Here is a 27,888-nt window from a genome sequence, read left to right on the forward strand (position 1 = left end):
TATCAACTTTTCTGTACTTGACTGAAGAAGCCTACTGTGTAGGCGAAACGTTTCATAATAAAGATACCTAACTGTTGCATATGTGTCTTACCTAACAACCTGTCGGTATTTTATACCATTTTAATGTTCAAGGTCATTGATACATACTAGCCTGTGTCAGCAGTGTCACAAAGGTCAAGGATACATACCCAGTGTCAGCAGTGTCACCAAGCTCAATGATATATACCCACCTGTGTCAGCAGTGTCACCAAGGTCAAGGATACATACCCACCTGTGTCAGCAGTGTCACAAAGGTCAAGGATACATACCCACCTGTGTCAGTAGTGTCACCAAGGTCAAGGATACATACCCACCTGTGTCAGCAGTGTCACCAAGGTCAATGATACATACCCACCTGTGTCAGCAGTGTCACCAAGATCAAGGATACATACCAGCCTGTGTCAGCAGTGTCACCAAGGTCAATGATACATGCCCACCTGTGTCAGCAGTGTCACCAAGATCAAGGATACATACCAGCCTGTGTCAGCAGTTTCACCAAGGTCAAGGATACATACCAGCCTGTGTCAGCAGTGTCACCAAGGTCAAGGATACATACCAACCTGTGTCAGCAGTGTCACCAAGGTCAAGGATACATACCCACCTGTGTCAGCAGTGTCTCCAAGGTCAAGGATACATACCCACCTGTGTCAGCAGTGTCTCCAAGGTCAAGGATACATACCCACCTGTGTCAGCTAGGTCAAGGATACATACCCACCTGTGTCAGCTAGGTCAAGGATACATACCCACCTGTGTCAGCTAGGTCAAGGATACATACCAGCCTATGTCACCAACGACCTTGCTGAGACAAAACTAATAAACAGAGTTATTGCTCCAGCCACTCCAGTTCATCCAAGGAACTGGAACGCCCTTTTCCTTCCTCGGATCAATCTTGATTACCTCCCATACTCCAGGTGCTGCATGGCCCCTACGGGCCTAGCGCTTTCCCATAAATATAAATAATAATGTTAATAATAATAAGTAATAATAAACCTCGTCCTATATCACATACGGGTTTAGCGTTTATTTACATTACTATTATTACTCAATGAGAGGCGCTAAACTCGTAGGGAACAGAGAGCGCTATGAGAGATGGAAGATAATAAGGATTGATCCAATTAAGGAGAGGATGATTCCAGTTCCTCGGATCAAGATACCTTCGCCACCAGCATCAAGAGTCATTGTCAATAATCCAAAACTTTCTTTTAGGACGACGATGGTGACTTGTTTTCTTAGTCTCTAACTCAACTTTCTTTACTTTCTCCTTATATCTGTTTTATCTGCTTATACCTATTTCTTCTTGGTTACATCCTTACTTTCTCCCTAGTTACTTCCTTACTTTCTCCCTAGTTACTTCCTTACTTTCTCCCTAGTTACTTCCTTACTTTCTCCCTAGTTACTTCCTTACTTTCTCCCTAGTTACTTCCTTACTTTCTCCCTAGTTACTTCCTTACTTTCTCCCTAGTTACTTCCTTACTTTCTCCCTAGTTACTTCCTTATGTTCTCCCTAGTTACTTCCTTACTTTCTCCCTAGTTACTTCCTTACTTTCTTCCTAGTTACTTCCTTACTTTCTCCCTAGTTACTTCCTTACTTTCTTCCTAGTTACTTCCTTACTTTCTCCCTAGTTACTTCCTTACTTTCTCCCTAGTTACTTCCTTACTTTCTCCCTAGTTACTTCCTTACTTTCTCCCTAGTTACTTCCTTACTTTCTCCCTAGTTACTTCCTTATTTTCTCCCTAGTTACTTCCTTATTTTCTTCCTAGTTACTTCCTTATTTTCTCCCTAGTTACTTCCTTACTTTCTTCCTAGTTACTTCCTTACTTTCTTCCTAGTTACTTCCTTTTCTCCCTAGTTACTTCCTTACTTTCTTCCTAGTTACTTCCTTACTTTCTTCCTAGTTACTTATTTTCTCCCTAGTTACTTCCTTATTTTCTCCCTAGTTACTTCCTTATTTTCTCCCTAGTTACTTCCTTATTTTCTCCCTAGTTACTTCCTTACTTTCTCCCTAGTTACTTCCTTACTTTCTCCCTAGTTACTTCCTTACTTTCTCCCTAGTTACTTCCTTACTTTCTCCCTAGTTACTTCCTTACTTTCTCCCTAGTTACTTCCTTACTTTCTCCCTAGTTACTTCCTTATGTTCTCCCTAGTTACTTCCTTACTTTCTCCCTAGTTACTTCCTTACTTTCTTCCTAGTTACTTCCTTACTTTCTCCCTAGTTACTTCCTTACTTTCTCCCTAGTTACTTCCTTACTTTCTCCCTAGTTACTTCCTTACTTTCTCCCTAGTTACTTCCTTATTTTCTCCCTAGTTACTTCCTTATTTTCTCCCTAGTTACTTCCTTATTTTCTTCCTAGTTACTTCCTTATTTTCTCCCTAGTTACTTCCTTACTTTCTTCCTAGTTACTTCCTTACTTTCTTCCTAGTTACTTCCTTTTCTCCCTAGTTACTTCCTTACTTTCTTCCTAGTTACTTCCTTACTTTCTTCCTAGTTACTTACTTATATTCTCCCTAGTTACTTCCTTATTTTCTCCCTAGTTACTTCCTTATTTTCTCCCTAGTTACTTCCTTATTTTCTCCCTAGTTACTTCCTTATTTTCTCCCTAGTTACTTCCTTACTTTCTCCCTAGTTACTTCCTTATTTTCTCCCTAGTTACTTCCTTATTTTCTCCCTAGTTATTTCCTTATTTTCTCCCTAGTTACTTCCTTACTGTCTTCCTAGTTACTTCCTTACTTTCTTCCTAGTTACTTCCTTATTTTCTTCCTAGTTACTTCCTTTTCTTCCTAGTTACTTCCTTACTTTCTTCCTAGTTACTTCCCTACTTTCTTCCTAGTTACTTCCTTATTTTCTTCCTAGTTACCTCCTTATTTTCTTGCTAGTCACTTCCTTACTTCCTAGTTACTTCCTTATTTTCTTCCTAGTTATTTCCTTTTCTTCCTAGTTACTTCCTTACTTTCTAGTTACTTCCCTACTTTCTTCCTAGTTACTTCCTTACTTTCTTCCTAGTTACTTCCTTACTTCTTAGTTACTTTCTTCCTAGTTACTTCCTTTCTTCCTAGCTACTTCCTTACTTTCTTCCTAGTTACTTTCTTACTTCCTAGTTACTTCCTTACTTCCTAGTTACTTTCTTCCTAGTTACTTCCTACTTTCGTTCTTCCTAGTTACTTCCTTACTTCCTACTTTCTTTCTTCCTAGTTACTTCCTTACTTCCTACTTTCTTCCTAGCTACTTCCTTACTTTCTTCCTAGTTACTTCCTTACTTCTTAGTTACTTCCTTACTTCCTACTTTCGTTCTTCCTAGTTACTTCCTACTTTCTTTCTTCCTAGTTACTTCATTACTTCCCATTTTCTTTCTTCATAGTTACTTCCTTTCTTTCTTCCTAATTACTTCCTACTTTCTTCCTAGTTACTTCCTTACTTCTTAGTTACTTCCTTACTTCCTACTTTCTTTCTTCCTAGTTACTTCCTTACTTTCTTCCTAGTTACTTCCTTATTTTCTTCCTTACTTTCTTCCTAGTTGCTTCCTTACTTTCTTCCTAGTTACTTCCTTATTTTCTTCCTAGTTACTTCCTTACTTTCTTCCTAGTTGCTTCCTTACTTTCTTCCTAGTTACTTCCTTATTTTTTTCCTAGTTACTTCCTTACTTTCTTCCTAGTTACTTCCTTACTTTCTTCCTAGTTACTTCCTTATTTTCTTACTAGTTACTTCCTTACTTCCTACTTTCTTTCTTCCTAGTTACTTCCTTACTTTCTTCCTAGTTACTTCCTTATTTTCTTCCTAGTTACTTCCTTACTTCCCACTTTCTTTCTTCCCAGTTACTTCCTTTCTTCCTAGTTACTTCCTTACTTTCTTCCTAGTTGCTTCCTTTCTTCCTAGTTACTTCCTTATTTTTTCCTAGTTACTTCCTTACTTTCTTCCTAGTTACTTCCTTACTTTCTTCCTAGTTACTTCCTTATTTTCTTACTAGTTACTTCCTTACTTCCTAGTTACTTCCTTACTTTCTTCCTAGTTACTTCCTTATTTTCTTCCTAGTTGCTTCCTTACTTCCCACTTTTTCTTCCTAGTTACTTCCTTTCTTCCTAGTTACTTCCTTACTTTCTTTCTAGTTACTTCCTTATTTTCTTCCTAGTTACTTCCTTACTTTCTTCCTACTTATACCTATACTTCCTATACACCATAAGTGTGCGGGGTCCAAGACTGTTCAACAGCCTCGCACCAAGCATAAGGGGAATTACAAATAGGCCCCTGTCTGTCTTCAAGAGGGAGCTGGACGGATACCTAAAGTCGGTCCTGGATCAGCCAGGCTGTAGTTCGTACGTTGAACTACGTGCGGCCAGAAGTAGCAGCCTAGTTGATCAGGCATTGATTCACTGGGGGGGCCTGCTCGTAGACCGGGCCGCGGGGGCGTTGACCCCCGGAATACCCTTCAGGTAGACTCCAGGTAAGTATACCTATACTTTCTTCCTAGGTATACATATACTTTCTTCCTAGATATAGGTATACCTTTACTTTCTTCCTAGGCATACTTATACTTTCTTTCTAGGTATAATTATATTTTCTTCCTAGGTATACCTTTACCTTCTTCCTAGGTATACTATACTTTCTTCCTAGTTATACTATATTTTCTTCCTAGGTATACCTTTACTTTCTTCTTAGGTATACTTTTACTTTCTTCCTAGGTATACCTTTACTTTCTTCCTAGGTATACTTTTACTTTCTTCCTAGGTATACCTTTACTTTCTTCCTAGGTATACCTTTACTTTCTTCCTAGGTATACTTTTACTTTCTTCCTAGGTATACCTTTACTTTCTTCCTAGGTATACCTTTACTTTCTTCCTAGGTATACTATATTTTCTTCCTAGGTATACCTTTACTTTCTTCCTAGGTATACCTTTACCTTCTTCCTAGGTATAACTTTACTTTCTTCCTAGGTATACCTTTACTTTCTTCCTAGGTATACTATATTTTCTTCCTAGGTATACCTTTACTTTCTTCCTAGGTATACTTTTACTTTCTTCCTAGGTATACTTTTACTTTCTTCCTAGGTATACCTTTACTTTCTTCCTAGGTATACTTTTACTTTCTTCCTAGGTATACCTTTACTTTCTTCCTAGGTATACTATATTTTCTTCCTAGGTATACCTTTACTTTCTTCCTAGGTATACCTTTACCTTCTTCCTAGGTATAACTTTACTTTCTTCCTAGGTATACCTTTACTTTCTTCCTAGGTATACCTTTACCTTCTTCCTAGGTATAACTTTACTTTCTTCCTAGGTATAACTTTACTTTCTTCCTAGGTATAACTTTACTTTCTTCCTAGGTATACTATACTTTCTTCCTAGGTATAACTTTACTTTCTTCCTAGGTATACTATACTTTCTTCCTAGGTATACCTTTACCTTCTTCCTAGGTATAACTTTACTTTCTTCCTAGGTATAACTTTACTTTCTTCCTAGGTATACCTTTACTTTCTTCATAGGTATACCTATACATTTCCCCTAGTTATTTTAAATTCATATTCAAGTTAGGTTTACCGAAATACTTATATTTTTCATGTTTAACTTATAATCAGAGAAACACCAAACCCGTAGGGGTCAGACAGCGCTGAGAAATGGGAAGCAATAAGACTCGATCTAAACAAAGAGAAGGTCCGATTCCTTGGATCAAGCCTCTCTTAGGATTTTCTCGATATGATCATTATTACTCACAGGGAAGCCATAAACCCGTAGGGGGTCATACAACGCCAGAGAAATAGGTAGTAATCATATTTCTTCCAAGGAAGTAGAAGGTAGCTCCAGTTCCTTGAATCAAAAGCCTCACCTCCTTGAAGGATGCTTATCCTTTTCCAAGCAATGATGCTGTTTAATAGTAACTACCTCGGCTCCTGTCAAAGCCCAGGATGCCACCCAGAATAGTTGACCATCAACTAGGTAACTATTTACCGCTAGATGAACAAGAGCAGTACGAATAAGAAGACTTGCACTTAATGGAATCAAACTCAGGTTTGATTCCATTAAGTGCAAGTCTTCTTATTCGTACTGCTCTTGTCCCAGCCCGAAAATTAAGCCTAGGTTCTATTACGTTATTAACTGAAGATTGTAACACAGCGTTACTTCTGTGTAACTGTCTACTTACTCTCTGTGGTGATCGTCACTAGGCTCAGCCTCACACAGCCTTACCTGCCAAAGCAAAGCGTTAATGTTAGTCACCTGGTATAAATTATATGCTACGCTACATGCATCTGAAAAAAAAATCATAAGAATACAAGAATGAAGGAACACGGCAGTAGGCCTACTGGTCCATGCTATGTAGCTCTAACTCACACCCTCATATACTCGTCTAATCCTCTACAGTTAGTGTAAAACCAGTAGTGTTCTATATCCTTTTTAAACCTAAATTTCTCAAACTTGAATCCACTGCGGCGAATCCTGGCTTAGATATTTTCAACACGTCATTTATAACCCATTTACTTATTCCTATTTTCCATTTGTATACTGTAATCATATCTCCCCTAATTCTTCCCAGAGAGCAAGTTCGTATAAAAGGTTTCTGATACATGGGATCAATTTCGTCATCCCTCTCTGTATATTTTCCAGTATTTATGTCCATTCTGTAATACGGTGACCAAAACTGAGCAGCTTAATTTACTTGAGGTTCTACCGTACCAAAGTTAAAGATAAAATATAACCTGAAGATGTTTATTATTTATACTTACTGATATGAAGCCAAGAATTCTATTATTTTTACTGCAAACACTTATGCACCGTTGTCTTGGTTTTGAATTTCTGCTAACCAGAGCTCTCAAATATTTTTCCACATTCACATTAACTAAGATGTGCGTTATATAGATTATAAGTGTCAAATTTCTTTTCTTTTCCGAGGATTTGAACCTTACACTTGGCTATAATGAACTGCATCTGCCACGTCTCAGATTACAACTTTTAACAATATAATTTTCAGAAAACTTACATAAACCAGGTACTAAATTTCCTCTGTGCACATTTATGGTACAAAAACCTGTGAGTGAAAGTTAACACAATGTGTTATGCAGAAAGGTTTAGTACCTGTTCGTTAATACGGAAATACTACCACCACCACCATTACTACTACTACTACCAATAATAATGTTGCCAGGTGGTACACCATCCTACGTGAACCTCCACAGGGTATGGCATGATTCACTTCCGCTCCTGGTCAACATGGATCACGGGATTGACACGTAGTGATTGTAATCTACGTCTGGCAATCATGGTATTGCATGCTAGGCGGCAGGTAAGTCAGTCGCTGCTACACACACTCCCACGCTCCCTCACCTCTCTACCACACACCAGCAAACAGTGGTGCTCCTGTGGCTCCCCGATGAACTAACCAGTACTGGGCATCTATGATTAAACAATATGGTGTAGGTAGGTAGTTTTAAACATATGAAGAATACTCTGACCTGGATGATCATTCAGAGTTCTTGGCAATAAAAATAAATTCTACACATTTTACACAATGTAAAATTAGCAAATAACAAAAATTACTAGAATGAATAAAAGCACAATAAAAAAGCCACACGAAGCTAAAATAATCAGCATCCGTTAAAAATCCTAATAATGTCAAAAAATACTCATAAAAATGCTCGAGGTCCCAACAGGAACCCCGGTAATTACAAAAAAACCACAACGAAAAGGAAAAATGCCTATGTCGTGGGCAAATAATTAAAATGTATTTTACAGCCAGCTGCATACCACAAATAACAAACAAGTGGTGCAGGAGCACCTACAAACAGCTGGTTATTATTGACATTGTGTACAAGCAGACGGATTGATATAAAACGACACTGCAGAGTAAGCCTTTATTTTAGACATGTTTTTATAAAGCTCAATCGTTAGCGTAATAAGAACAAAAGAATGAACACCGCAGTATGCCTAGTAACCTAGGCCAAACAGTTTCAATTCACAATGATTACCAATCCAACCTATATTTAGAGCTACTTTAGGTTCTCACCTCAACGACGCTACCCGGGAGACTGTTCCACTCATCTACAACGCTACTGCCAAACCAGTACTTTCTAAATTTAAATCTGTTCAACTTGAATCCACTGCTGCGTGTCTTGTTTTGGGTTGAAGTTTTTTAGAAATATTTATATCCCATTTATTTAATCGTGTTTGCCATTTATACACTTCAATCACTTTTCCCTAATTCTACGTCTTTCCACAGAGTGTAAAATCAATCCCTTGAGCCTATTTTCACAGGAAAGATTTCTGATAAATGGAATCAACTTCGTCAGCCTTATGAAGTCTCTTATTGTGATAATGTTCTAATCTCTTAATCTGATAAAAGCTCAATCCTGAGTGAAATATCGTCTAAAGTAAAATCTTGCTTTGCATTACGTGTCTTTATACCCAAGCAAGCACTCTCTGGTGCACCAGTTCTGGGTATAAGTGATTAAGTAACCTCTGGAGTTCCCTGCTGCATACCCGCATCCGCTGGCGTACCGGAGCTAGACTTCCACTCCGTTAAAAACAAAGGATACGAGCCATACCTACACAGCTGCTTATCACACGTTTCCCCACACGTGTCATATTAAAAGTGTACCAGATAAGCGAAGTAGATCAGCTGCTTACACCCCTACCCTATTGATCTCTCCCCACGTTCTTGCTCTCCATCCATTGTTACTCTGTGAATAAACTTCCCTTTTATTTCGATCTTCCTTTTGTAATCCTCTTTCAACCCCAGTTATCATATTTCGTTCCTCCCTTCCTCTAGTCCAGTCTACAACTGGTAAATTATTATTATTATTATAATCAAGGGGGAAGCGCTAAACCCGGAGGATTATACAGCGCCTGGGGGGGGGGATGTGGAAGGCATTCAGGCTTAATTCGGGGAACTGGAGCACAGATCCAATTCCCTAAATCAAGAGCCCCTCACCAACATCAAGGAACCTTCCTTGAGGGGTACAACTGGTAAAGATTAATAATTACTCCGCTGTGAAGAACACAGTTATAAATATAGGATTATTGCCCCGCTGGATGAGAGGGAAAATCCTTAATCTGCTCGCTAATCCAGCTGCTCTCTGGGAATGAGCCCTGACAGAGCCGAGGTGCAATAATAAGAGCAGAAAATGAGCGTTATGGTGTTGCACAGTCTGGCAGGTCTGCCAACATAACCTTTAGTTGTTGTCATTGTTGATTCTAAGGGCTGCGACGGCTTGCACCGAATGAGCCTTACTCCCGGAAGTCTATTTTTTTTTATAAAAATATATATTTGGATTCTTAACCAGGAGGGTTAGTAATCTCCGATGATTCAAGAAAAAGAGTGTGGCTTATTTCCATTTGAATCTTTTCATCCTCTTCTCCTGGATGTAACCTGCAACAATCGCTCAACACCCTGATCAACCTACTTACTGCTAGGTGAACAGGGAAACCAGGAAATATCCGTTTCCCACTATCCCGGGTTTGAAACTGGGTCCTTCAGCCGTGAGTCAAAGACGTTACTGTACCAGTACCACTTGAGCCACGAGGTCCCAATACCTTGCCGGGTCACCAAATTGGAAGAGACCCGGGCCGGGATCCACACCGGCGAATCACCTAGAATAGATTAGAATAGAAAAGGTCCCAATACAGTTTAGCTCTTCAGATTCACAGCTGGGCCCCAGCCTGACAGGTCTGCCAACACATCATCCAGGCTCTCTCCTCGGTGCCCAGTCTGACAGGCGTACCAATACAACCTTCAGACTCAGGCAAAGATAAACCAGCCTTGAAATAATCATTACTGTTAGTGATAACTCCCAAGAAACTAATTACAAACAATCATCTTCCCTATCTTACGGTGTGATCCCAATTTTACGGGGAGCACTGTTTAAAAATCATGTGACCAAAAAAAGAAAAAAACGTGTCAGGAAATACCTGACGTGTTTCCTGAAGAATATAAACCACCGTCATCATTCACACACTGATATATATCAAGGGCCCTTTTCTACCTCTATTGAAGGGTAAATCGTATTAAAATCAAAGCAAAGCGTTAGTTATGTTTGAAAAGTGAAAGAAATCCATCCTTAGATTATTATAATTAGGGAGAAGCGATAAACTCATGATACAGCGCCTGGGGGAATGTGAGGCAGTCTGGTTCGAGCCAAGGAAAAGGAGGATAAATCCAATTCCCTGAATCAAGAACCTCTCTCCAGCATTAAGGAACCCTCACTTCAGGGGAATCAATTCCTAGATTTTTTTTAAAACTCTTAACTATATTTACCACCTGACACGGGTTCTCTCACTCTGGCTGACTATATTTACCACCTGACACGAGTTCTCTCACTCTGGTTGACTATAATGACCACCTGACACGGGTTCTCTCACTCTGGCTGACTATAATGACCACCTGACACGGATTCTCTCTCTGGTTGGCTATAATGACCACCTGACACGGGTTCTCTCACTCTGGTTGACTAGATTCACCACCTGACACGGGTTCTCTCACTCTGGTTGACTATAATGACCACCTGACACGGGTTCTCTCACTCTGGTTGACTATAATGACCACCTGACACGGGTTCTCACTCTGGTTGACTATAATGACCACCTGACACGGGTTCTCTCACTCTGGTTGCCTCGATCCCTAATAACCACTTCAAAACGCATAATATTCCTATTTATCATATACAAATAATTAGCAACACTTGCAGGCACTACCATAACTTTCTCCACTACTCTTCGCCAAGGTCGGTGTCATGGGCTTAGTGGTCACACAATGCGTAAAAAATATATCGTTTTATTTGTGTAGAATTGTAATCGATGAAGCCTTATGTAAAACTGGATTAATGCTTGATTTACTAAAGTTCGATTAACACCAGCTATTTAACGATGTATAAAGTACACCAATAAAGTTAATTAGGGGTATTTACTCTTGTATTAGTCTAGTTAAAGTAAGAGATATAAAATATATGCATATATTTATAAAAATAAAAGGCTTACTAGTATGCAAAGCTGGGATAATGTGAATAATTTACCACCTTACAAGGTTTATTAAAGTGAGATATTTACTTCTGTACGAAGTTAATATAAAGGATTTACTACCAAAGATTATTCTGATGGCTTTACAGCTATGGAAACAGTAATAACAGATTAAAGATAACATTGCTACTTTACATGGTAGAGGCTGGTGTGAGTGGTGTAGTGATAGTGTAAGTGATGTAGAGGCTGGTGTGAGTGATGTAGAGGCTGGTGTGAGTGGTGTAGTGATAGTGTAAGTAATGTAGAGGCTGGTGTGAGTGATGTAGAGGCTGGTGTGAGTGGTGTAGTGATAGTGTAAGTGATGTAGAGGCTGGTGTGAGTGATGTAGAGGCTGGTGTGAGTGGTGTAGTGCTAGTGTAAGTGATGTAGAGGCTGGTGAGTGATGCAGAGGCTGGTATGAGTGATGTAGAGGCTGGTGTGAGTGATGTAGAGGCTGGTGTGAGTGATGTAGAGGCTGGGGTGAGTGATGTAGTGCTAGTGTGAGTGATGTAGTGCTAGTGTAAGTGATGTAGAGGCTGGTGTGAGTGGTAGTGTGAGTGATGTAGAGACTGGTGTGGGTGATGTAGAGGCTGGTGTGAGTAGTGTAGTGATAGTGTAAGTGATGTAGAGGCTGGTGTGAGTGGTGTAGTGCTAGTGTAAGTGATGTAGAGGCTGGTGTGAGTGATGTAGAGGCTGGTGTGAGTGTAGTGATAGTGTAAGTGATGTAGAGGCTGGTGTGGGTGATGTAGAGGCTGGTGTGGGTGAGGCAGAGGCTGGTGTGGGTGATGTAGAGGCTGGTGTGAGTGATGTAGAGGCAGGTGTGAGTGGTGTAGTGATAGTGTGAGTGATGTAGAGGCTGGTGTGGGTGATGCAGAGGCTGGTGTGAGTGGTGTAGTGATAGTGTGAGTGATGTAGAGCTGGTGTGGGTGATGCAGAGGCTGGTGTGAGTGGTGTAATGACAGTGTGAGTGATGTAGAGGCTGGTGTAGGTGATGCAGAGGCTGGTGTGAGTGATGCAGAGGCTGGTGCGAGTGATGTAGAGGCTGGTGCGAGTGATGTAGAGGCTGGTGCGAGTGATGTAGAGGCTGGTGCGAGTGATGTAGAGGCTGGTGCGAGTGATGTAGAGGCTGGTGTGAGTGATGTAGAGGCTGGTGTGAGTGTAGCGGCTGGTGAGTGATGCAGAAGCTGGTGTGAGTGTTGCAGAGGCTGGTGTGAGTGTTGCAGAGGCTGGTGTGAGTGATGTAGAGGCTGGAGAGTGATGTAGAGGCTGGTGTGATGCAGAGGCTGGTGAGTGATGCAGAAGCTGGTGTGAGTGATGCAGAAGCTGGTGTGAGTGATGCAGAGGCTGGTGTGAGTGTTGCAGAGGCTGGTGTGAGTGATGCAGAGGCTGGTGTGAGTGTTGCAGAGGCTGGTGTGGGTGATGTAGAGGCTGGTGTGAGTGATGCTGATGATGGTGTGAGTGATGCAGAGGCTGGTGTGAGTGATACAGAGGCTGGTGTGGGTGATGTAGAGGCTGGTGTGAGTGATGCTGATGATGGTGTGAGTGATGCAGAGGATGGTGTGAGTGAAGAGGCTGGTGTGAGTGAAGAGGCTGGTGTGAGTGAACAGACTTATGTGAGCAATGCAGAGGCTAGTGTGAGTGATGTAGAGGCTGGTGTGAGTGACGTAGAGGCTGGTGTGAGTGACGTAGAGGCTGGTGTGAGTGATTTGGAGGCTTGTGTGGGTGATGTTGAGGCTGATGTGAATGATGTAGAGGCTGGTGTGAATGATGTAGAGCCTGGTGTGAGTGATATGGAGGCTTGTGTGGGTGATGTAGAGGCTGTCGTGAGTTATGTAGAGGCTGGTGTGAGTGATGTGGAGGCTGGTGTGAGTAACGTAGAGGCTGGTGTTAGTGATGTAGAGGCTGATGTGTAATGTGTAATATAGGTTGTAGAGGAAGTTGGTGTAAGAGAAGCGGTGCTAGAGGTGACTCACAGCACTTGTACGGTTGTTGCCTCTCCTCAGGAAGATGTTACACACCTTAATCTCTACACTCCACAACACATCATTCCTATGCACTATTTGCACTCCTCACAATCTAAACCAATTAATACATTTCCACGAAAAATTTTAACATTTTGCCAATTGATTGAACAAATGTTTGATTCTTACCTGGCCACACAGACACAAAAACATGGTGTAGAACAAGTAAGCACATCCACATGAGGCAGGTTCGTCGATGCTACGATAGTGTAGTCACCATACCAAGGTTGTAATGCAAGAAAGTGTCAAGAGTCAGTCACCAAACTGGCAAGATCACCAGCGTCACGCATGACTTTCACAGGAGCAGCAGCTGTGTGCGTGACACTCACTAACGCAGTTCAACACACACTGGCTGTGTCCACGCCCGACCACCACACATAACACCCTCTTCCTCAGCTAAGCTCAACTAGACAGGTTTTCTTCTCCGATTTGACAATGCTCTTACGCATAAAAAAGCGCCGTTGTTAATGTTTCTATATTAAATGATGTTTCCCAGACAATCTGAATGTTAGAGAGAACGAAGAGGATAAATTCCCATGTTTATGGCAACTGTAGTAGACGTTGGATATTGATTACACGTGGAGATAGGAATTTTCATGATATTATCGCTAGGTTTCACTGTGTTCCATACACTGAGTCATAGTTGCTCTACCTGTAAAGCAACATTTTGTACGCAACGTTTAAAAAAAAATAAAAAATATTTATGGGAAAGTTAAATAATGCGTTTGAAGTTAGTAGTAGCCGCGCCTGGAGGAAGTAGCCTCCCATTCTTGCTCTATAGTTTACCTATCCTGCATACACAGACGTCTACAGCATGAGCACTTTCTGCCGCATGGTACAAAATCTGCTAGTGCTCCTCCAGCCAGCGACCTCCAGCAAGCATACTTGAAGCCAGGCAGGCAAAGCAATTAATTGTTGGATAATGTAAATGGACTTTGTTGACATCCGTCCTTGCCGGCCTCTCCCATACCTGTTGACCCTATCACAGGAAGAACACCAGGGTAACTAGACGTACTTCGGTCGCTGCACGATCCCAGAAGAGTTTTCCCACATTGCATAACCCTGGTCCTTGGAAGACCTGCACATACAACAGGGAATCGCTTCAATTAATATTAGGCTAGACAAACTAAAGAAGAGACAACTATATGTACCTGACAGAGAGAACCCACCCCAGCCATCGAACACCACCGACTACATCATAAACACATACACCCACAGATCTCAAAGAATGACCCTCCAACAAAGAGTCCGACGCTTCATTCACAAGGAGAACTTCCCTCGACGAAGGATCCTGAGTGACCTCCCCGAAGAAACAGAAGAATGGATACCACCAGAACCATTCTATGTCCAACAATGAGGTTAAATGCTCCCCAATATTGGGAGACCTACTTCTATCAATCTACACCTTACAACTAACCCTGTAACATCTGCAAACCTCCTACAGCAGGACACCACCTCAGAAACTGCTTAGCCAACCAACTCCGGGTTAGCAACCAATCTCCATCGAACGATCTGCAACGACCACCTGCAGCAGCAGCCTTACGACCGACCTCTTGCGCAAAAAAAGATAATTGCAAATAGTATGCATCCGTCCAACTCCGTGGCATGCCGGTATACAGTTGGTATAATTGTGTGCAACTGACGGGCAGGAAGTATACCTATCTTATGAATCTAATGTATTCATGAATAACACAACATACACACACACTTGTTTAAATTGCGCCCAAGTGGTTAGGCCACTTACCTTTAAAACCCAACTTCCCCCACCACCCTCCTAACCCTTTCCCATATTTCCATCCTTACCCATCCTTCCTTCCCCATCTTACCAAAGCTCTGGTCAGAACCTCGCACTTTGAAACTGAATCATTAACAAAGATTTTACTGCCTGACCAAAGACAGCTGAGATATGTAGATGATGACTTTTCCGTTTGTCCCGAATGACGAATATTTTCAGATCTTCTTAGACAAATTAAATAATTTTTAACCTTCCAACAAATTCAAATACAAATGGATATAGAAGGTAATCGTCCGTACTTCGATGTTCTAATTATTGCTCATATCATGACCAAGAAGAAAAAATATCTGTGGCATTGTCTACGATTTCCCAGAGCTTAGTGTGTGTCATCCTGGTTTTATAAATGAAATAAAAAAATGTATTATTTTCAGAGATCAACATTACCAACAGCAGATCATTTTAAAAGCTGATATTGCTGCTAGAAAATCTTTTGCTGCAGTTTAGACGCCTATACGAGTATTTTAATAAATGCTCAAGTTTGCTTGCTATGCAAAGCTATAATTAACAAGATTGTGTCAAAAAGTGGGTACTGATGTGACTTACTGATGTAACACCTGTGTATACATTTCAATATACAATGAACAATAAAACAAATTACATAAACTCAAATTACAAATTACTCAGCGATATCTGAAATTGTAAAACTGATCAAAAGATCTTTCAAGCAACTTCGTGGAAATACTTTCGAGAATGGTCTATATAAAATTGAGTGGAGAGTATCTAGAAACAGAGGACCAGTTTGAAATTTGAAGGCGATTGGATAAGACATTCTGAAATTATAAACGAAAACCTTAGATGGATATAGAAAACAACTGCAGCTGACAGATGAATGACTCTGATCTCTCACAATGTAGAACAGTATTCACGGGTTCACTCATGAAATTTATTATTATTATTATAATCAAAGGGGAAGCGCTAAACCCGGAGGATTATACAGCGCCTGGGGGGGGGATGTGGAAGGCATTCAGGCTTAATTTGGGGAACTGGAGCACAGATCCAATTCCCTAAATCAAGAGCCCCTCACCAACATCAAGAAACCTTCCTTGAGGGGTCATGAAATTTAAACACTATAAAAATGTGAGTTTTCAATATTTTGAAATTTTCTTTTTGCATTTATATTAGCTTTAAAATTATATACAACCATCTATGAAAAACAAATTATTTTGAGTTTTTCAAGATAATCCAATTAGATTAAAAATTCAAAGATTCCAAGTTTAAAAAATAATTATTGCATTGCTAAATTTGCCTTTAAAAAAATTAAACTAAGTGGGTATTATCCTGGCCGTAAGATGCATAAGGCAGCCATTCAGAAGTAGACAAATATATTTTGATCGTGATGACTGAACGGAAATCAAAATTTCACACATAAAATGGTCAAATTTGCGCCTTCCCACTTGAACTACACTTTCCGCCGTCGTCGAGTGAGGCATCTTTTGTATTTGTCTGAAGCTATGCCGCTGTGGGCTTTGGACGTTATCCAAGCCATTTGAGGATGCTGGGAGTGGCTTCAATAACTCTGGTCATAGGGCATCTGCACACGCCAGTTGCTCCTAGAATCTGCTCCTCGTTACCGTTCACAACTGCCGACCATAACCTAAACTGCCAACCAACACTAAGCTGCACACACACTATATGAAAACTAATTTTGTTACAATTGCTTAAAACCACAACACTACATCATTCAAGCTTTGACCTTAGAAAAGCCGTTGTTCCTTTGTCTTATTAAGGAAGCAATGGTGGCAAGGGGCGTGAGAAATTTATTTTTTTATTAAACAAAGAGCTGTTCATCCTAGGAAATGGAGCTACCCTCCCATCCTTGGCTTATACTTGATTACTTCTTGTTCCCCAAGCGCTGTATGGATAATTAACGCTTCCCATATTAATATAAAAATAATAGAATTATTAAACAAAATTGGTTACATTAGCAGTGTTCTGCTACTCTAAAATATATAATAATTACATAATGGTAACAAAAGCTATGTGTCCCTTTCTAGTCACACAGGATAGTTTTCTTATACAAGGTAATGGGAGACTTCTGTAGGCGATGAGGATATCTCGAAGCATTCCACCCATGGGTTCAGCAGTTACGGAAGCCTCATGGTTTTCCTGCCTTCCAGAAGAGCTGTAGCTATGACTCTAGAATTATTTGTTCTCGGCATGGGAAGAAATTAATGGTGGTAATGTTGAGGAAGAGGAGGTGCTGGTAGTGAAGTGAGGGGGGAGGGATGCTGATGGTGGGGGTGTTTAGGAGCGGTGAGAGAGGGATTGGTTGGGCAGGGAGGGATTGGTGGAGGGGAAATGAAAAGGTTGCTATACACAAATAATCCGCACATAGAACATAAGAAAAAAGGAACACTGCAACAGAAGCTTACGACTTGGACCATTTACAAAGTTTGACTTTGTAAATGATCCAAGTCGGACCGAAACGTCGTCGTAAGCTCCTCTCTCCTATGTGCGGGTTATTTGTGTATTGTTCCTTTCACGGTATTGTGCCTTTTGTTACTTAAAAGGTTGCTGATGGTGGGGGTGAGGGAGGGGAGGTGAAGGTGGTGGAAAGAGGGGTTGCTGGAGGGGATGGTGGTAGTGGTGAACAATAACACCAGTTGGTAACAAAGTAACTGCCTCGAGTCAGTTGTTGCTACAGATTAAACTAGCCTCTCGTTCAAACACCTCCCTTCCCCAGGCCAGTTAAGTCTCCCCCAAACCAATTTAGGCCAATTTCCGCCAGATGTCCTAATGACAGTCGATTATTAGTCGATTGATTTATTAACCATTTGTTTCCTTACACTACACCTGGTCACAGACCGGGCCGCGGGGGCGTTGACCCCCGGAACCCTCCAGGTAAACACCCAGTTTTTATAAGGCAAGAGTTGTGCCTCAGGTCCATTACTAAATAGAAGCTAGATGTATTTCGGCCGTTGCGCTATCCAAGAAAGATACTGCATAGCCCGTCCCCTGTACCTCAGTGCATACGATATAATGGTGCAGTGCGGCTAAGTTACAAATGCAGTTACATATTAGCGTTGGAGGTTGAAAGCAGCATTCACAAGTTAATACAAGGAAACTAATATCCAAATTTCTGCCATAAAAAATAACAGAAAATTAGGACATATACAGCCCAAAAACTAACTGAAACCTCCCACTAAGAAACACCAACTTTGAAGCCAAACCGACGAGGCATTCTTTAGTACTTTTATCAAGGCTGATAGTACCTCAACCTAGAGATGTTTTCAGTATATCAGAAACTCCCTCTTCACATCTTCCACAGTTTTTCACTTTACTGGATTAATATAGCCACTGATTGGCAAAATATCTCCAGCATAAAGATAACCAAGTGATGCACAAGTATCTTATTCGTCTACTTGTCGTCGGTTTTCCAAGACATTACTATCACTGGGTTTATTCTACACTTCCTCCCATTTCTTAAACTCAGGGGAGTTATGTTAGTGTACAGGTTGGACACCTGACATTCCGGCCGTATCTCACTGACGCGGGGTGATCTAAAACGAAAAAACGAAAGTTTTTTTTTTTTTATATATATTGTCAGTTATTTTGTAGACCGTTCCAAAGAGTCGGTTTCAAATGTCTTGAGATGTTACCAGTAGTTTAGATTTTGCGTATTAATACTCTCATATTTTTTTTCATCTCACACCCACCACTGCTCCGTGTTTATCCCACACCTACCTTATTACCTTGTTTATCCCACACCTACCTTATTACCTTGTTTATCCCACACCCATCTTATTATCTTCTTTATTTCACACGTAATGCACTTGCTTTTCTCCCTCACTTAATTTTGAGTTCTATCTCTACGTTCATTTTCTCATTGCTTTATTTATCCGCACTTCCACTGATGAGACACTTGTTCAACACTTGGGTGCTTTTATTGTGGAGAGGTTTCATCAGTCAGTGACTTCATCAGTCCAATACTGAGAAGAGTGGTGGAAGATCAAAAGGAGTTTGAGATAATCAGTCCCTCAGCCTGGAGTCAATGTAATCGGTCTATCAATCTTGATTAAAGTAGAGCATATGCGCGGAGAAGGAGCTTATATACTGCAGACAGGTGAGACGAAGCTGTCGGAGGCGGTGTCACCATGGTGACACCGTCTCCGATTGCTTCGCTTCACCTGTCTGCAGTATTGGACTGAACAAGCCACTGGCTGGATACCCAGGTGTTGCACAGGTGTCATTCATCAATTTATCGGTTTTCTGAACCATTTATCTATAATTCCCAACTTTCATTACTGTACGTCTTCCCACTCCTTTCTTTATCTGTTTATGGCCGCTTTCAATGTTTTTTTTTTCTTGCTTGCCTTGCTGTACTCTGTTTATTTTCCTGGGTTACTCTCACTTGTTCTCCACCGCCCACCCCAGCACGACACACCAAAGCGTAATATTCTTTGATGCAACTCTGCACCAATAACAAAGATGCGTTGTCATGGTAACATCTGGAACCTTAGCCTCTTTCATCTTTCCCGCCCCCCTATCCTTCCTACGTCACAACCCCCCTCCCCCTCCCCATGTTCACTGCGGCAGTGTTCAAAACACAAGCAGTATTGAGCGCTGTACTGAACTTTGAGTCTCATATCAAACTTTAGCTTCACTGTGTTACGGCTGTACACAACAAATGCTTCCAATGTTACCTACAATGTTTTAAGCTATTTCCCGCAGTTGTACTGCCCTCCCCTCTTCCGCAACATATTCAACATTGCATTAAAACATTCACGAATGAGTGGTGTTAAGCAAGTAACAATACTGAGACTAGCCGAGAATCGAACCCCCGATATTTTAGTACGTCTCCCGGGAAGCCCGCCAAAAATCCGAGACGCCTCAATCCATTCGGCTATCAATATTCCATATATATATATATATATATATATATATATATATATATATATATATATATATATATATGTGTGTGTGTGTGTGTGTGTGTGTGTGTGTGTGTGTATGTGTGTGTGTGTGTGTGTGTGTACTCACCTATTTGTGGTTGCAGGGGTCGAGTCTTAGCTTCTGGCCCCGTGTGTGTGTGTGTGTGTGTGTGTGTGTGTGTGTGTGTGTGTGTGTGTGTGTGTGTGTGTGTGTGTCGTGCCGAATAGGTAAAACTAGCCAATTAGGAAGAACTCACTTATTAAGTCTTTCTAAAAATTTCTTTTTCATTGATGTTAAATTAAAAATTAATAATTTTGTACCATATATATGAATGTACATAGCTCACTGGCAGAGCGTTTGGCTGACAAGCGAAGGACCAACGTTCAATCTCTAGACAAGTCGAGACGTATGGGCAGGTTTCTTAATTAACTGCTGCTGCGCCTCTGCTCACCTCGCGCTAATTAATAACATATATGAAAACAAATTAAATATTGTGGGTGACAGCCTAACTCAACATCACTGGCAGGAGCTCATTTAGATTACACAACACAGTTCTGGTCTCTATATTACAAAATGAATATAAATGGGCTGGGAAACATAGTAGGATAACGAATTTAATCTCTACCAGATGCTCTTTTCACAAAAAAATATTAAGAGCAGTCAGGTAACATAATTTCGGATTTTTTAGCAAAACTGGATATAGCAGTGTGTTGCTACCCTGTTCTATACGATAGTTACACGGTGGGAACAAAAGCTGGCTATGTTTGCCTGTCATATTCCATCACACAGGATGGGGATAATGCACCGAGTGAGCGAGATACGATTAACTTGTTAGAACAAAAAGTCAAAAATACCGACAGCATGTTTGACCGGAAGAGAGAGCGAGAGAGAGAGAGAGAGAGAGAGAGAGAGAGAGAGAGAGAGAGAGAGAGAGAGAGAGAGAGAGAGAGAGAGAGAGAGAGAGAGAGAGAATCGTAAAAAAATATTAAGAATTCGAAACTCTTCAAGGGAGGGGGTGCCTCGATGCCTGTTGGAGATCTTTCACGATCCAAGGAATCAGAGTGACCCTCTCCGTCCTTGGATCAACACTGATTACCTCCCAATCCCCAGACATCATATGACCTCTACAGTTTTAGCGCTTCTCCATGAATGCAACAACAACAACAACAACAACAACAACAGTACCCTTCCAAATTCAGGTGGTTTAGAAAGCATATGTGAGAATGAAGCCTTGTAAGAAGCTGCATGAAACCAGCTGTATGTGAGATCAATTGTGTGGGAGACCATTATTATTATTATAATCAAAAAGAAGCGCTAAGCCACAAGGACTATACAGCTGTGGGAGACCAGCTGTGTGAGAAACCAGCTGTGCGAGAGACCAGCTGTGTGTGAGATCAGCTGTGTGAGAGACCATGCTGTGTAGGAGAGCTTTTAGAGACGTGCTGTGAGGTAGAGTTCCCACATCATTAGATTAACAGCTCACTAAGGCAGACGACAATAAGCTCCTCTCATGGCAATAAGCTTGACTGAAGACTTGCAGGAGGGTGAACGTCCTGGAGGAAGGCTCTCTCATCCACAACCATGAAGCATCCTCATCCAGCCCTCCTGTGGTGAATACGCGAAGCAAAACACCTTTTGTAATGGTCCACACACACTCAACAGTAAACATGTGTAACATAGCACTTTATACTATGATCGACACACACTTTGGTACTTCCTTCAGGCAAAAACTGTCTACCATACAACATGCCTCTCACATCGTCAACACTACGTGTGCCAGCAAACACTATCACAACTATCACAATATCTTACATTCAAAGAACTAATGTTCCTGTTCTTATCAGTTTATTTGTCTGGGGTAAAAAATACTGACGCAGGTCTTATGTGATGAGGCTTTCAGTGGTGCCGCCACTGAATGGTGAAAAATCAAGTGTTTGATGTAGTCAGTCCCTCAGCCTGGAGTCGATGTGTTCAGTCCATCAATCGTCATAAAAGTACAGCATTTGCGTGGATAAGGAGCTTTTATACTGCAGACATGTGAGGTGGGGTCTTGTTCAGTGGTGGGGTCTTGTTCAGTGGTGGGGTCTTGTTCAGTGGTGAGGTCTTGTTCAGTGGTGGGGTCTTGTTCAGTGGTGGGGTCTTGTTCAGTGGTGGGGTCTTGTTCAGTGGTGGGGTCTTGTTCAGTGGTGGGGTCTTGTTCAGTGGTGGGGTCTTGTTCGGTGGTGGGGTCTTGTTCAGAGGTGGCGCCACTGTTGTGGGGTCTTGTTCAGTGGTGCCGCCACTGTTGTGGGGTCTTGTTCAGTGGTGGCGCCACTGTGGTGAGGTCTTGTTCAGTGGTGGCGCCACTGTGGTGGGGTCTTGTTCAGTGGTGCCGCCACTGTGGTGGGGTCTTGTTCAGTGGTGGCGCCACTGTGGTGGGGTCTTGTTCAGTGGTGGCGCAGGAAGACCCTGTATTTTTTTCTTTTAGGAAAACTGGATAAATCAGCAATGTGCTGCTACTGTATATGATATTTACATAGTGGGAACAAAAGCTAGCAAGCAGGCAGGTGACAGCAGCACCACCACCACCTGCTAAGCCAGTGTTGGATTATGTACTCTCACAACCGCGAGGAAAACGCGAGTTTGGATGACATGGGCTACTAAAACAAGCGATGCCAGAGGAATGGTGACACTCTTGTAACCACTAGCACTCTCCAGACAGGAATGTTGCTGTACAACAAGTTGCACATCTGGAGAACGTCTCCCTGCTTGGAGGGTGTTCCGGAGGTCAACGCCCCCGCAGCCCGGTCCATTACCAGGCCTCCCGGTGGATCAGGGCCTGATCAACCAGGCTGCTACTACCGGCCGCAGACAAGCCAACGAATGAACGTGCAGAGAACTTTCACCGACTGCATCAATTCATGCACCGAAATTATGGAGAAAGTCTTGAATCACTCAAATTTTGCTTCCCGGAGCTCAGGTGACGACATCGTAACATAAACTTGCCATATAGTGCAGGTTTTTGGTTAAAATCTGCATCTTAGGTATTACTCCTTACAACAACGGGAAACATAGAGTATCTTTGAACGGTTTTAAGTGTTTTCTGACTCCCACGATATATACGGTGCATAACACTCCAACCCCCTCTAACAAAACTAAATAAGAACGCAATAAGCACACTGATAAAGAACTCAACATGCATAAAAACAATACACAAATAATCTATACATAGGATAGAGAAGCTTACGCCCAAGTTTCGGTCCGATTTGGATCTTCGTAAATAATCCAAGTCGGACCGGACCGACTTGGATTATTTACGTAAGTTTCCACAAGTTTCTCTGTCCTATGTGCAGGTTACTTGTGTACTGTTCCACTCACACTATTTTTCCTCTTTGCTCAAAAATAAGATTAATTATAAGGGGAATCTCCAAGTGGAAATTACCAAGGGGAATTAACAAGGGGAACTTTGATACAGTCCTACAGACTATTCCTGGTCATTCGGACTATGGTCCCTATGTCAGGCTATGAGTAGCGACCACCAACAGTCGGACTGATCAGTGCACTAGAGGAACGTGAAGTAACCATACAAGCATAAAAGGGAGAGTGGTAGGGGAAGCAAGTACACAACGAGATAAAGTCAGTTGATCAAATGAAAATGCTGGCCCACAGATGGCTCCAATTTCATCCTGTTCCCTACTTGTATGTCTCATAACAATAAAAATGCTTTCAAATGAGCTGATGTAGGTAACAGCTCTTAGCTTGCCAATAAAGTTAGGAATCCTTAACCTGTAAATAGCTTGTCAATAAAGTTAGGGATCCTTAACCTTGTCAAACCCTGTGTAAAAAAAAAAAAAAAAAGAAAAAAAAGAAAAAATGGAAGATGTCCGTATAAGAGAGAAGAAGTACATATGAAGGAGGAGGAAGGATGCCAGAGAGAGATGATGACACTAAATTTATTCGTTGGCCCCCACACACAATGCCACCTATCATGTGTTATATATATATATATATATATATATATATATATATATATATATATATATATATATATATATATGTCGTGCCGAATATGTAAAACTGGTCAATTAGCAAGAACTCATTTAAAATTAAGTCCTTTCTAAAATTTTCTCTTGTACGTTTAAAGATATGTTTTTTTTTCATTAATGTTGATGTAAAAATTTATAATTTTGCACCAAAAGAATCTTAGAAAACTTACCTAACCTTATTATAACAAGCATAATTTATTTTAGCCTAATCCAACTAAATATATTTTAGATACGCTGACAATAATTTAATACTAAACAAACACAACGAAATATTTTTTTTCGTTAGGTTCAGAATGATTTTAGCGAAATTATTGCATACACAAATTTTCATTTGTCCAATATGGCAAGATGAGCATTGCTATTTAAGCCAAGATCGCGAGTTCTGCCTATTCGGCACGATATTATATATATATATATATATATATATATATATATATATATATATATATATATATATATATGCAAAACAACCACTCTGAAAGAAAAGAGAAATTCCAAGCGCTTTCGTGACTACTCACATTATCAAGGAACTATGAAAGTAAAGCATCCAAGGAAGCTATATAAGGGGTCCGGCCAGCACCTCACTATCAGATCCCACAACGGTTAAACACCTGACGCGCGGCGAGCCAACTTGGATAGGTCCTTGGCACAACTCACCCACAAACTATTTATTTGTCCAGTGTATTATTAAATTCTTCCCAAATTCTATTAATTATAAATGGACCTAATTTATATAAACCAAAGGAAATATTCATATTATTGTCAAAACTGCTTTTTATGAAACAAGATTCAATTATATTCCTGTCGACCATGGACTTGCTTGATACTATATATATATATATATATATATATATATATATATATATATATATATATATATATATATATATATATATATATATATATGGGAGGTACTGAGGTGGGTGAATGAGAAACGTGTGCAACACTTTGATATCCTCATTCTGAAAAAAAAATTCTGATTTTTTTCAACATAATGAATCGAAAAAAAAATATATTGCATTGAAAAATACCCCAGGTGTTGCTCATGTGTCTTATTCATCAAACTGTTGGTACTTGTATAACATTAATGTTAGTCTGATGTTTTGCGAGAAATTTCATCAGTAATATAAGTAATATTGGCCATGATATTTGTGTTTATTTAGTATGTCCAAGTCTTGACTGAGTATTATTTTTATGTATATTATACAAGGTGTTTCAGTCGTAGGAGGCCCCGAGTTAGTGCTCCTGGAGCTGTAACAGTCTTGGTTAGTGGTCCTGTAGCTGTAACAGTCTTGGTTAGTGCTCCTGTAGCTGTAACAGTCTTGGTAAGTGCTCCTGTAGCTGTAACAGTCTTGGTTAGTGCTCCTGTAGCTGTAACAGTCTTGGTTAGTGCTCCTGGAGCTGTAACAGTCTTGGTTAGTGCTCCTGTAGCTGTAACAGTCTTGGTTAGTGCTCCTGTAGCTGTAACAGTCTTGGTTAGTGCTCCTGGAGCTGTAACAGTCTTGGTTAGTGCTCCTGTAGCTGTAACAGTCTTGGTTAGTGCTCCTGTAGCTGTAACAGTCTTGGTTAGTGCTCCTGTAGCTGTAACAGTCTTGGTTAGTGCTCCTGGAGCTGTAACAGTCTTGGTTAGTGCTCCTGTAGCTGTAACAGTCTTGGTTAGTGCTCCTGTAGCTGTAACAGTCTTGGTTAGTGCTCCTGGAGCTGTAACAGTCTTGGTTGTGTATTTATGTCTGTAGTAAAGGATAACTAGGGACCTCCTGCCAAGGTTTGGAGGTAATTGTAAATAATTTTAATTCATGCAGTTTCCTCATAAGGTACGATGGGTGTTTATATTGTCTGTTATGATGTACTGTGTCAGAGGATGTGTGAGAGGTCAACTCTGGACACCAGCAACTATACCAACACTACACTTATACCTACCTATTGTTTACTCTCCAGCCCTCTCACCTCTCCCTATCTCACTTTCCTCTCATTTCTCCTTCTCACTTTCCTCTCATTTCTCCCTCTCATTTTCCTCCTTTCATCTCTCCTCACCTCCCTCTCTCACTTCCCTCTTTCATCTCTCCGTCTCCCCTGTGCAACATGACGTTACAAAGCATCTCTGATATTTGGCACCATCACCCAGTCTCGTGGCACAACTTCCTACCTCATTTTCTTTTACCCCCTCCTCCCTCTCTCTCTCTCTCTCCCTCTCTCTCTCTCTCTCTCTCTCTCTCTCTCCTCTGTCCGACATAGTTCTTTCCTTCTCTTTCTGCCTCTTCCTCCATTCCCACTCCATCACTTAGCCTGGTACAACAGCTACTGCACCCTCCTCCACTCCGACTCCCACTCAGCTACTGTACCTGCTTATGGGTAGGGAAGATCAAGCAAGCTGTCACTGCACATTGTAGGTTAGCTACAGCTCATTTTCTTTAAAATTTTTATCAGATCAAAGGCTGGTTAATAAGGTTTGAAGGCTATCACTACACTAGGGTCATTATGACTGCAAGTAACCTTTGCACCATCATACTATATATACATGGAGTCTACCTAGAGGGTGTTCCGGGGGTGAACGCCCCCGCGACCCTGTCTTTGACCAGGCCTCTCTGTGGATCAGGTAATATACGCTGACAGAATCATTTTTCTCGATATACAGCCTATGTCTTAGCAGAACGACACGTCAAGTCTTATTGCAGAAATATTGTGATAACACTGGTCAGAGTTATGGCCTCCAATACCAGCCCTTGCAGAGAGTCCGGCCGGAGGAGGACACAACGCTCCAAGGAATGCATTGTCTATTTGGCACAAATCTCTACCAATATTTTTTGCATATTGAAAGTCAAATGATTTCTAGATAGTCTGGATGAGGCAGACGACAGCGAGAAGGCAGACAATTCTCACCAAGAACAAACGTTTTAACATGAACGTTTCGTATTTTTTCACTACCGCGTCGTAATCAAGTTGGTTAATTCATATTAAAGCCTATCAATTACAAGGTCATTAAGGCTGAAAGTTGACTCTTCACCACCAGTCAAGAATAGTTTAATTACTAAAATGAGCATTAAAGCAAACTTGTCTCAAATCTCTGAAATCTGAGTCAAATCTCTCTACCGCCAGCGAGGCCTCTTACGTCACGGTACTTAAAACAACACTTCGTATAGCCACAGCTTGCTATCATCTGCAGCTCATAAGACTGCCATCCCCACGAGCCCCTTTGGGGCGGGGCAGATGGCAGACCAGAGGCCTAGCTTCTCCCTACGAGCCCCGTGAGGGGGAGGGGGGAATGTTGCTAGGCCTGGAGACAGGTGGTCCCAAGGATGAGGGGGTACTTGTACCTCCTCCCATGGGAGACTTAGGTCTCGAGATACTCCCCAGATAGGGAGCCAAGGCCGGGTCACCACTACTTGGAAAAGACCCGGGCCGGGAGAGTACCGGCGAATATAAAAAAAAAAAACACTTCCTTTTTACAACGAAAATCACACACTATTATTCCGTGTTTAATATACATATAAATAAGTAATACACACAGACACACACACACACACACACACACACATACACACACATACACACAGACGCACATACACACACATACACACAGACACACACACACCCATACAGATACACACACACACACACACACACACACACACACACACACACACGCAGGAACAAGCACCTGTAAGCTGTAGTACACACGCAAACACACACACACAGGATTTCGCACAGTCCTGTGAACTGACCATCTGAACCTCGCTCCTTCTCTCTCTCTCCCTCTCTTCCTATCCTAGGTAGAGACCTATCTCTCTCTACCTATCTCTCTACCTATCTCACTCTTTACCTATATCTCTCTCTCTACCTATCACTCTCTACCTACCTATCTCTCTCTCTCTTCCCTCTCCCATCTCTCCCCTCTAACATCTCTTCCCTCTAACACCTCCCCCCCTCTAACATCTCTCCCCCTCTAACATCTCTCCCCTCCCATTATCTCTCCTCTCTCCCTTTTCCCCTCTCTCTCCCCTCATCCCCTCTCTCTCCCCCGAGCCTCTCTCTCCCCTCTCGCTCTTCCATCTCCCCCCTCTTTCCCCCTCTCTCCCCCCTCTCTCTCCCCCTCTCTTTGCCTTCTCTCTCTCTCTCCCTCCCTCTCTCCCTCTCTCTCCCTCCCTCTCTCCCTCTCTTCCTCTC

General features: G+C 41.4%; 1 protein-coding gene across 21 annotated transcripts in view; it reads right to left on the minus strand.

Annotated features, from left to right (window-relative positions):
• The window catches only part of tacc (transforming acidic coiled-coil protein), a 295,278-nt gene that overhangs the window by 176,061 nt on the left and 91,329 nt on the right, over positions 1–27,888 (minus strand). For 3 of the 21 annotated variants that reach the window (XM_070090672.1, XM_070090669.1, XM_070090663.1), the window contains exon 1: positions 13,162–13,380. The exons of the other annotated variants lie outside the window; for them this stretch is intronic. In XM_070090672.1, the coding sequence (XP_069946773.1) occupies positions 13,162–13,185 (24 nt within the window). In that variant the 5' untranslated portion in view covers positions 13,186–13,380. Of the gene's footprint in view, positions 1–13,161; positions 13,381–27,888 lie in introns of those variants that run through there. 21 annotated transcript variants of the gene reach the window in all.

The sequence above is a fragment of the Cherax quadricarinatus genome, chromosome 32, assembly GCF_038502225.1.
Source record: "Cherax quadricarinatus isolate ZL_2023a chromosome 32, ASM3850222v1, whole genome shotgun sequence".
Lineage (NCBI taxonomy): Eukaryota > Metazoa > Arthropoda > Malacostraca > Decapoda > Parastacidae > Cherax > Cherax quadricarinatus.